Here is a 12,429-nt window from a genome sequence, read left to right on the forward strand (position 1 = left end):
ATGCCCATTATTGTTATCTCATACAATAGTCAGTTATTGTCAGATCGTGTTCACACTGTGTGCATCTTCATGCAATGTTGGATTTCATTTAGCTGTTATCCCTTGTCCTAACAGTTGACACAAATCTTCGTACCTTTCACATGCTTGACCCACTTTGACATACAGTACATCTGTTTGGTTGTAGTGTGTAATAGTATCCAGTTTTCTATTTATTGTTTCCATCACCTTGTCATTCTTCAGCACGGCTGCACAACTGCTGTGCAGGTGCCTTATTTTGCGCAGAGGGAGGGAGCTCCCAACTCACTTTGTTCATGGCCGGCACCAAGAAATTGTCCATGGTGACATTTCCATGGTGACAATGTAAGGTTCCACAAGCTTCATCACCACATTCTCCAACAGTCGCTGCCCGATGTGGATCTTTTCCCATATATTGAAAGTCATTCAGCATGTACAATTACGCACACTCTCACTGTAGCCTAGCCTACACCAAGTAGGCTAGAGTAGACTGATAAGACTGTTTGGATTCTGTGGACTGATATAGGGTACATACACACACCCCCCCCCCCCCCCCCCCCCCATTTGGGTGGTGGAGCATTCTTGATACACACGGGAAACTGTTGAGTGTGAAAAACCCAGCAGCGTTACGGTTCTTGACTTTAACCGGTTCACTTGGCACCTACTACCATACCCCGTTCAAAGGCACTTAAATCTTTTGTCTTGCCCATTCACTCTCTGGCACACATACACAATCCATGTTTCAATATCTCAAGACTTAAAAATACGTCTTTAACCTGTCTCCTCTCCTTCATCTACACTGATTGACGTGGATTTAACAAGTGACATCAATAAGGGATCATAGCTTTCACCTGGTCAGTCTATGTCATTAAAAGAGCAGGTGTTCTTAATGTTTTGTATACTCAGTGTATGTGTGAAATTAGTTTTGATTTAGGTTCAGTTTCGAGGCAAGTATCGGGGTGATTATCAGCTGGGCACTGCACTTTCAACTGTCGAAGGAGAAGGGGCAATGGGGGAAAACCATTCAAAACATAACATGCCCTCCTAAAACTGGTTAGAATTCCAGTTCTGTTTGTGATATTAAGATTCTAACACCGACAGTGTGTTATATAGACTTATTTGGAAATATCAAGAACAGAGGGCATGTAATGGAAGATGAATACATTTTTTAAATTCATGAGCAGTTAAAATGACTGCTTTAGCAGTTCTAGTGCTAAAGAACAGATGAAATGTGTCCTGGAAAAGCTCTTGTAACACCAAGTGAATGTTTTTTGCACCCAAAATAAACATTGTAGAATCATCCGCATAACTGGCCCGTTTTTGTGTTTTGGGAACATATCTTTTGTGATGTCCCCACAATGTTCTCACCAGACTGTTCCAACAACCTAATGAAACATTTTAGGAACCTTTAAAGAGCACATTAAATGTCTTATAGGAACGTTCTTGCAACATCAGGCAAATGTTTTATACAAACATGCTATAATCATCACCAAGAATGGACAGTTTTTGTGTTATGAGAACATTTGCCGCGACCTTTTTCTTTTATTTATTTCACCTTTATTTAACCAGGTAGGCAAGTTGAGAACAAGTTGTCATTTACAATTGCGACCTGGCCAAGATAAAGTAAAGCGGTTCGACAACATACAACAACACAGAGTTACACATGGAGTAAAACAAATATACAGTCAATAATACAGTAGAAAAATAAGTCTATGTACAATGTGAGCAAATGAGGTGAGATAAGGGAGGTAAAGGCAAAAAAAGTCCATGGTGGCAAAGTAAATACAATATAGCAAGTAAAACACTGGAATGGTAGATTTGTAGTAGAAGAAAGTGCAAAGTAGAAATAGAGATAATGGGGTGCAAAGGAGCAAAATAAAATAAATAAAATAAATACAATAAATAAATACAGTAGGGGAAGAGGTAGTTGTTTGGGCTAAATTATAGATGGGCTATGTACAGGTGCAGTGATCTGTGAGCTGCTCTGACAGCTAGTGCTTAAAGCTAGTGAGGGAGATAAGTGTTTCCAGTTTCAGAGATTTTTGTAGTTCGTTCCAGTCATTGGCAGCAGAGAACTGGAAAGAGAGACGGCCAAAAGAGGAATTGGCTTTGGGGGTGACCAGAGAGATATACCTGCTGGAGCGCGTGCTACAGGTGGGTGCTGCTATGGTGACCAGTGAGCGGAGATAAGGGGGGACTTTACCTAGCAGGGTCTTGTAGATGACCTGGAGCCAGTGGGTTTGGCGATGATTATGAAGCGAAGGCCAGCCAACGAGAGCGTACAGGTCGCAGTGGTGGGTAGTATATGGGGCTTTGGTGACAAAACAGATGGCACTGTGATAGACTGCATCCAGTTTGTTGAGTAGGGTATTGGAGGCTATTTTGTAAATGACATCGCCAAAGTCGAGGATCGGTAGGATGGTCAGTTTTACGAGGATATGTTTGGCAGCATGAGTGAAGGATGCTTTGTTGCGAAATAGGAAGCCAATTCTTGATTTAACTTTGGATTGGAGATGTTTGATGTGAGTCTGGAAGGAGAGTTTACAGTCTAACCAGACACCTAGGTATTTGTAGTTGTCCACATATTCTAAGTCAGAACCGTCCAGAGTAGTGATGCAGGACAGGCGGGCAGGTGCAGGCAGCGATCGGTTGAAGAGCATGCATTTAGTTTTACTTGTATTTAGGAGCAGTTGGAGGCCACGGAAGGAGAGTTGTATGGCATTGAAGCTTGTCTGGAGGGTTGTTAACACAGTGTCCAAAGAAGGGCCAGAAGTATACAGAATGGTGTCGTCTGCGTAGAGGTGGATCAGAGACTCACCAGCAGCAAGAGCGACATCATTGATGTATACAGAGAAAAGAGTTGGCCCAAGAATTGAACCCTGTGGCACCCCCATAGAGACTGCCAGAGGTCCGGACAACAGGCCCTCCGATTTGACACACTGAACTCTATCAGAGAAGTAGTTGGTGAACCAGGCGATGCAATCATTAGAGAAATTGAGCCTGCCGATGAGAATGTGGTGATTGACAGAGTCGAAAGCTTTGGCCAGGTCAATGAAAACGGCAGCACAGTATTGTTTCTTATCGATGGCGGTTACGATATCGTTTAGGACCTTGAGCGTGGCTGAGGTGCACCCTTGACCAGCTCTGAAACCAGATTGCATAGCGGAGAAGGTGCGGTGGGATTCGAAATGGTCGGTAATCTGTTTGTTGACTTGGCTTTCGAAGACCTTAGAAAGGCAGGGTAGGATGGATATAGGTCTATAGCAATTTGGGTCAAGAGTGTGCCCTCCTTTGAAGAGGGGGATGACAGCAGCTGCTTTCCAATCTATGGGAATCTCAGATGACACGAAAGAGAGGTTGAACAGGCTAGTAATAGGGGTTGCAATAATTTTGGCAGATCATTTTAGAAAGAAAGGGTCCAGATTGTCTAGCCCGGCTGATTTGTAGGGGTCCAGATTTTGCAGCTCTTTCAGAACATCAGCTGAATGGATTTGGGAGAAGGAGAAATGGGGAAGGCTTGGGCGAGTAGCTCTGGGGGGTGCAGTGCTGTTGACTGCAGTAGAGGTAGCCAGGTGGAAAGCATGGCCAGCCGTAGAAAAATGCTTATTGAAATTCTCAATTATAGTGGGTTTATCGGTGGTGACAGAGTTTCCTATCCTCAGTGCAGTGGGCAGTTGGGAGGAGGTGTTCTTATTCTCCATGGACTTTACAATGTCCCAGAACTTTTTTTAATTTGTGTTGCAGGAAGCAAATTTCTGCTTGAAAAAGCTAGCCTTAGCATTTCTAACTGCCTGTGTATATTGGTTTCTAACTTCCCTGAAAAGTTGCATATCACGGGGGCTGTTTGATGCTAATGCAGAACGCCATAGGATGTTTTTGTGTTGGTTAAGGGCAGTCAGGTCTGGGGAGAACCAAGGGCTATATCTGTTCATGGTTCTTGAATGGGGCATGCTTATTTAAGATGGTGAGGAAGGCATTTTTTTTAAACAACCAGGCATCCTCTACTGACGGGATGAGGTCAATATCCTTTCAGGATACCAGGGCGAGGTCGATTAGAAAGGCTTGCTCGCTGAAATGTTTCAGGGAGCGTTTGACAGTGATGAGTGGAGGTCGTTTGACCGTAGACCCATTACGGATGCAGGCAATGAGGCAGTGATCGCTGAGATCTTGGTTGAAAACAGCAGAGGTGTATTTAGAGGGCAAGTTGGTTAGGATGATATCTATGAGGGTGCCAATGTTTACGGCTTTGGGGTGGTACCTGGTGGGTTCATTAATAATTTGTGTGAGATTGAGGGCGTCAAGCTTGGATTGTAGGATGGCTGGGGTGTTAAGCATGTCCCAGTTTAGGTCACCTAGTAGCACGAGCTCTGAAGATAGATGGGGGGCAATCAGTTCACATATGGTGTCCAGAGCACAGCTGGGGGCCGAGGGTGGTCTATAGCAGGCGGCAACGGTAAGAGACTTGTTTTTAGAGAGATGGATTTTTAAAAGTAGAAGTTCAAATTGTTTGGGTACAGACCTGGATAGCAGGACAGAACTCTGCAGGCTATCTCTGCAGTAGATTGCAACACCGCCCCCTTTGGCCGTTCTATCTTGTCTGAAAACGTAGTTAGAGATGAAGATTTCAGAGTTTTTGGTGGACTTCCTAAGCCAGGATTCAGACATGGCTAGGACATCCGGGTTGGCAGAGTGTGCTAAAGCAGTGAATAAAACAAACTTAGGGAGGAGGCTTCTAATGTTAACATGCATGAAACCTAACGGATGTTCTGAGAAATTTCACTGAACCAATTTTGGTTTGCTGGGAAAACATTACTGGTACATTGTGTTATTACATTACCTGGAAACCTAATGAATGTTTCTCTCTGAATGTTTTGAGATGTTATCATCCTAATGTTAGATAAAACTCTAACTAGAACTTAATGAGAATCTTAACTAATGTTCTGGAATGTTCCCGGTTGGCTGTGTTACTCTTGGAAGCAAACCAGGAAAATGAGCCACACAAATTGGAATGGTGTCTTCTCATCCATTAGAATAAAATGCTATCATATATGAATCATGTGAAGTATTAGCAATAAAGTATTTTTGTATTTGTACATAAAAATGCCCAACCCTTATGTTCACTGCAAAAAATCACTGCAGTTCTATAACAGTCACACCCAGTGGCTACATTTATTGATTAAACTTATAGCTGACCTCGGCATCACCACTGCAAAGCTGAAAAAACATTGAAGTCAGTGAAGTGTCTACCTCTTACTTTCCGTTGAAGTGAATACCTTTGGTCAGGTCTTACACATCACTGCCAGTTCCGATTGCTCACTGTGCCTCATTTGACTAAACAAGAACTGAAAACTGGAATTAAATCAAAGTAGACTCTTTTGTCTACTATATCACCTGCGTTTAATTTTCTAAAGCCCATAATAATTTTTAGGTTGAAGAGTTGAAAAATTCAGGGAGATTGAAAAACAAGGTTGTTCTGGATGAGCATCCCCGAGAGATTTGGGGACAACGATTTCCAACCTGTGACACAATCCCCCCAAAAAAGTCCATGCATCCTTGAGATTGAAATTGAACGGTCGAGAGGACCAACTGGACAATATATTCAAACAATTTGCTATTGGAAGCATTAAACTCAGCGGGGAGGATTGAGCCCTTTTCTGTAGCCACTGTCATTATTCCATCTGACAGAGCTTAAAAAATGACAGGTCTGAGGGATCAAATCTCGCATTTATGAAATGGTAATAGGAGGCACTGTGGCAGAAATGTCAACTGACATTTCTCGACCCAGCCCTCCAAACAAAAACCGAAAGGTCAGCCTATGTCCCCGTAAATGCCAATGATTATTACATGAATTCTTAGATACAAAAAAATTCAACACTTAAAAAGGTCAATTCTTCCAATTAGAATGGGATTATAATGTGTAGTTGTGCGTAAGCGTATAGTTTACTTTATGTGATAGACCTGGGGATTTTTTTCACTGCTGGGGGTTACATTTTATTGTAGTTGGTTTATCATACCAGAGCTTGTAGTCTTGTCCAGGTCTCCCTTATCTCAATGGGTCTTCATGGATTGCAAAAGGATTCACTTATATATTTAACACCATATACTGATTTATGTATACTATTTTCCAAGGAATTTGGCAATGCAGCATAGATCTGACTTAAATTTCAACAATATCTCAGAAAAGGTTTGGCATCGGATAATGTACTTTTTGGTTGTGGAAACAGATGCAACACATGACAAATTAGATTTATTTTTGGAAAGGGGCTTATTCACTTTGGGATGTGACAACAGTGTAAATAATGTGTGGCATGTCAATGACCATAGGAGTTGACAAGACAGCACAAACAGATCTGGAACCTGCAAGTTATCTGTCCAAAGCTGTACACATCATGAAACCAAAGGAAGCATTCCAGGGTGGTAACAGAATAATGCATGTTGCACTGACTACAGTATAAGAGGGAAAAGCAATTGTGCAAAAGCCTGTGAGTCCTCTGTGTACTGGCCATCCCTTCCAGTGGGGACTTACTAATCGCAGACTCAATTAAGCCAAGTGCCCCCAGGTAGGATCATCTTTTCAGGGTGGACTGGAGCACCTGTTTACTCCTGGTCTGGTACCATAATAAAGCAACCCCTTTCATTTTGCGCTTACCTTGAAAATTAAATCCTTTTTCCCGTACCGCAGCTCTTTCAGTTGAGCCTGGATTTTTTTAGACTGCAAGTAGAAGATAAGAAAATGTGTTAGCTTATTCAAATAGTGAAATTGGTTTTAGATCACGTAGAAGGATTTTGCCGGATGCAGCGGAGCACACCTTTGTGCGTGTTACTTGGGCAAAGCTCCGGCTCAAAGGAGGGACCTACAGAGAGCAAGAAAATGTGAAATCTCCCATTCAGTGAACTGCAAAGCCCACACAATTATTCAGTCATGCACTGGTTACTTGCCCACTGTCTAAAGCCCTATTCCCACTCCCACTCCACTCCACTCCACACAACCTCTACCACACATACAGTTAGTTCCCTGGTAGCACCCCTCCCTTCTCATCTCGATGGCGACACACACTCACACATACAGACACACACAGAGCTCAGACAGTCTGCAAAATACATGGCTTTCCCTGGCCTCCGATCTTAACTGCAGCACACGTGTGCACAAACACACACGGTGCCCAGCTATCCCTGACATTACAGTACTATTGTTACACATCAGTAAGCACATGGAAGCACATGGGGGTTGGTTCCCTGATGCTGGAGATGCAGTCAGTCCTCTTGGGGCCTTTGCACTAATAAGAGTTTATTAACAGGTGTTTTCGTCCTCCGGGGAAGTAACTTCTTCAAACAAAAGGTGAATAACATGAAAGGTAGAAAGCCCTATTTTAAAAGAATACATAAAAAGCCCAAGTTTAAAAGACTACATAAAAAGGTGAGAGTGAAATGAGGCATGGGACAGATCAAAATCTACTGGTGGGAGGTGTGGTCCAAAATAGTGAAACTTTTATTTTTGCTTTGGGGGCACAGGGAAGGGTAATACATTTTTCCCCCTGGTTTACTTTTACTCACCTGCTCATCTTTTCCCTATAAACAATGGCTTGACTTACTTTTGATATTACTCTCATAAAGTTTAGATGACGTTTGTGAAGGTTTGATATGGTGTGGCTATTATTCAGCTTAAACTACTGCAGGCCTATGATATGAATATCATATAGTGAACACCTAAGCCTATAGGTCTTTGCATGCAATGCCCTCAAACATTTAGTGCTACAATCTTTGAGAACTGAACAGTGAGGTGGACAACTATTGTTTTAGGAAAGTAGCCTAAACCCCTCCCAAAATATAGGCGATAAAGTTCTGCATATGCTACACAGTGTTTTTGTAATTTCGGCTGTTTTTAAGGACACGTAAATGTGGCTCATTTGGCCAACATCCCTTGTTTAGTGATGGCGCTGGCTGTGCCAGGTTGGATCTGAATGCATATGGATGTCCATTACGTTTCTTAAATGTCCGGGAAATTAAAGTCTTCCCTCTCATGTTGTCCGGCGCCAAATTTTCCTAAAGGAAACTCTGAAAAGGCATATTGTTTTCATACAGTTTTTTAATATTCACATGGAAATCTGGCGCCAATTGGATGGAAACCTAGCTATAGACACCCTAAAGACTCTGGCAAGTTTGCTAGTCCAGTGTCACTTTGATTATGCTTGCACTTCATGGTTCACCAGCAGCCCCAAACATCTAAAGATAAACTACCAGCCAAACAAGCTTGTAAGAATTGTACTCTCCCCTCATACTCATCTGGAGGTTGAGCATTTCCTTCATCTCTATCTCTGTAATGTTTCTATCTATGTAATTGTATATGTATTAATGTATAAAGTAGGGACTACAATGGAAATAAGTCCCCGACTGTATTGCGTAATCCCGGTCACTTAAAAAAAATCTTTGAGTATACAGTTAGAAGTTTACGTACACTTACAGTGGGGGACAAAAGTATTTGATCCCCTGCTGATTTTGTACGTTTGCCCACTTACAAAGAAATTATTACATCTATCATTTTAATAGTAGGTTTATTTGAACAGTGAGAGACAGAATAACAACAAAATAATCCTGAAAAACGCATGTCAAAAATGTTATAAAATGATTTGCATTTTAATGAGGGAAATAAGTATTTAACCCCTCTGCAAAACATGACTTAGTACTTGATGGCAAAACCCTTGTTGGCAATCACAGAGTTCAGACGTTTCTTGTAGTTGGCCACCAGGTTTGCACACATCCCAGGAGGGATTTTGTCCCACTCCTCTTTGCAGATCTTCTCCAAGTCATTAAGGTTTCGAGGCTGACGTTTGGCAACTCGAACCTTCCGCTCCCTCCACAGATTTTCTATGGGATTAAGGTCTGGAGACTGGCTAGGCCACTCCAGGACCTTAATGTGCTTCTTCTTGAGCCACTCCTTTGTTGCCTTGGCCGTGTGTTTTGGATCATTGTCATGCTGGAATACCCATCCACGACCCATTTTCAATGCCCTGGCTGAGGGAAGGAGGTTGTCACCCAAGATTTGACGGTACATGGCCCCGTCCATCGTCCCTTTGATGCGGTGAAGTTGTCCTGTCCCTTTAGCAGAAAAACACCCCCAAAGCATAATGTTTCCACCTCCATGTTTGACGGTGGAGATGGTGTTCTTGGGGTCATAGGCAGCATTCCTCCTCCTCCAAACACGGCGAGTTGAGTTGATGTCAAAGAGCTCCATTTTGGTCTCATCTGACCACAACACTTTCACCAGTTGTCCTCTGAGTCATTCAGATGTTCATTGGCAAATTTCAGACGGGCATGTATATGCATTCTTGAGCAGGGGGACATTGCGGGTGCTGCAGGATTTCAGTCCTTCACGGCATAGTGTGTTACCAATTGTTTTCTTGGTGACTATGGTCCCAGCTGCCTTGAGATCATTGACAAGATCCTCCCGTGTAGTTCTGGGCTGATTCCTCACCGTTCTCATGATCATTGCAACTCCTCGAGGTGAGATCTTGCATGGAGCCCCAGGCCGAGGGATATTGACAGTTCTTTTGTGTTTCTTCCATTTGCTAATAATCGCACCAAATGTTGTCACCTTCTCACCAAGCTGCTTGGCGATGGTCTTGTAGCCCATTCCAGCCTTGTGTAGGTCTACAATCTTTTCCCTGACATCCTTGGAGACCTCTTTGGTCTTGGCCATGGTGGAGAGTTTGGAATCTGATTGATTGATTGCTTCTGTGGACAGGTGTCTATTTTACAGGTAACAAGCTGAGGTTAGGAGCACTCCCTTTAAGAGTGTGCTCCTAATCTCAGCTCGTTACCTGTATAAAAGACACCTGGGAGCCAGAAATCTTTCTGATTGAGAGGGGGTCAAATACTTATTTCCCTCATTAAAATGCATATCAATTCATAACATTTTTGACATGCGTTTTTCTGGATACTTTTGTTGTTATTCTGTCTCTCACTGTTCAAATAAACCTATAAAATTATAGACTGATCCTTTCTTTGTCATTGGGCAAACGTACAAAATCAGAAGGGGATCAAATACCTTTTTCCCCCCACTGTAGGTTGGAATCATTAAAACTCGTTTTTCAACCACTCCACAAATTTCTCGTTAACAAACTATAGTTTTGGAAAGTCGGTTAGGACATCTACTTTGTGAATGACACAAGTAATTTTTCCAACAATTGTTTACAGACAGATTATTTCACTTATAACTCACTGTATCACAATTCCAGTGGGTCAGAAGTTTATATGCACGAAGTTGACTGTGCCTTTAAACAGCTTGGAAAATTCCAGAAAATTATGTCATGGCATTACAAGCTTCTGATATGCTAATTGACATCATTTGAGTCAATTGGAGGTGTACCTGTGGATGTATTTCAAGGCCCACCTTGAAACTCAGTGCCTCTTTGCTTGACATCATGGGAAAATCAAAAGAAATCAGCCAAGACCCCAGGAAAAGAAAAATTGACCTCCACAAGTCTGTTTCATTCTTTCCAAATGCCTGAAGGTACCACATTCATCTGTACAAACAATAGTACGCAAGTATAAACACCATGGGACCACGCAGCCATCATACCGCTCAGGAAGGAGACGCGTTCTGTCTCCTAGAGATTAACGTACTTGGGTGCGAAAAGTGCAAATCAATCCCAGAACAACAGGACTATATTTATATCCACAGTAAAATTAGTCCTATATCGACATAACCTGAAAGGCCGCTCAGCAAGGAAGAAGCCACTGCTCCAAAATCGCCATTAAAAAGCCAGACTACGGTTTGCGACTGCACGTGGGGACAAAGGTCATACTTTTTGGAGAAATGTCCTCTGGTCTGATGAAACAAAAATAGAACTGCCATAATGACCATCGTTATGTTTGGAGGAAAAAGGGGGAGGCTTGCAAGCCGAAGGACACCATCCCAACCGTGAAGCACGGGGGTGGCAGCATCATGCTGTGGGGGTGCTTTGCTGCAGGAGGGACTGGTGCACTTCACAAAACAGATGGCATCATGAGGAAAGAAAATTACGTGGATATATTGGAGCAACATCTCAAGACATCAGTCAGGAAGTTAAAGCTTGGTCGCAAATGGGTCTTCCAAATGGACAATGACCCCAAGCATACTTCCAAAGTTGTGGCAAAATGGTTTAAGGACAACAAAGTCAAGGTATTTGAGTGGCCATCACAAAACACTGACCTCAATCCTAAAGAAAATTTGTGGGCAGAACTGAAAAAGCGTGTGCGAGCAAGGAGGCCTACAAACCTAACTCAGTAACAACAGCTCTGTCAAGAGGAATGGGCCAAAATTCACCCAACTTATTGTGGGAAGCTTGTGGAAGGCTACCTGAAATGTTTGACCCAAGTTAAACAATTTAACCAAATACTAATTGAGTGTACGTAAACTTCTGACCCACTGGGAATGTGATGAAAGAAATAAAAGCTGAAATAAATCATTCTCTCTTCTATTATTCTGACATTTCACATTCTTAAAATAAAGTGGTGATCCTAACTGACCTAAGACAGGGAATTTTTACTAGGATTAAATGTCAGGAATTGTGAAAAACTGAGTTTAAATGTATTTGGCTAAGGTGTATGTAAACTTCCGACTTCAACTGTATGTGTATTTTTTTAAATGACAATTCAAATCAAGCACTCAATCATTCCAAACTGTACACACGGACAATAGATGAATGCAAAGAGTAATCTGTTACAAAACACCAAAAAGTCTAAAATACTGGGTAAGCCTATAAGGTAGGGAGGGATGTATTTTCTGTTTGTCGAGATTTTCATTTATTGTGGTGTTGAAAATGCAAACCATGATATTGAAGCTCCCAAAGTCAGCATGCTTTGTTTGTTGGTTGTGTGGTGCATTTGCACAGAAACCTGTTGATGGAAAATTTGTTGCCTATATTTTATATAATTATAAATATGGCATCAAAATCTTGAAAATCTGATTTCCTCCTTGCTGATCCTTGTCTGTAGCCGGATCTGATCGTAGTGTAATGAAACAGGCAGGGAGAGTGAGCTCGTCTGTGGTGGTCGGCGAACCATCAACCTTCTGGCCAGTAGCCCTCTATGGCATCGAATGTGCCACAAAATCATGCTGATGTGGCAAAGTCTATATCCATGTCTATAAACACAGGGTCACAATTACTGTTATTTGTGATCGTAAACATTATTTAGAGTTAATTCTATGAGGGGTGAGGAATTTCAATTTATTTGACAGTACAAGGGGAGGGTAGTGTGAAAAAAAAATTACTTTGGGGAGAGGGGCGCAATTTTTTTTATGACACCTTGAGTTGGACCAGTTCCTCCCCCCCAATAAATGTTGATCTGTCCCTTAGCGTTTCATGTTTTGGCAGTTTGTTTAAGCTCTTCAAGTTTGTTTCGACTAGAATAAACTGGGCACTGAGTGTCAAA

General features: G+C 42.2%; 1 protein-coding gene across 1 annotated transcript in view; it reads right to left on the reverse strand.

The window, feature by feature from the left end:
* The window catches only part of LOC106561937 (leucine zipper protein 2), a 178,259-nt gene that overhangs the window by 40,608 nt on the left and 125,222 nt on the right, over window positions 1-12,429 (reverse strand). Inside the window, exon 7 of the mRNA XM_014126368.3 lies at window positions 6,665-6,727. Coding sequence (XP_013981843.1) covers window positions 6,665-6,727 — 63 coding nt within the window. The remainder of the gene's footprint in view (window positions 1-6,664; window positions 6,728-12,429) is intronic.

The sequence above is a fragment of the Salmo salar genome, chromosome 11 (genome assembly GCF_965601325.2).
Source record: "Salmo salar chromosome 11, fSalSal1, whole genome shotgun sequence".
Classification (NCBI taxonomy): domain Eukaryota; kingdom Metazoa; phylum Chordata; class Actinopteri; order Salmoniformes; family Salmonidae; genus Salmo; species Salmo salar.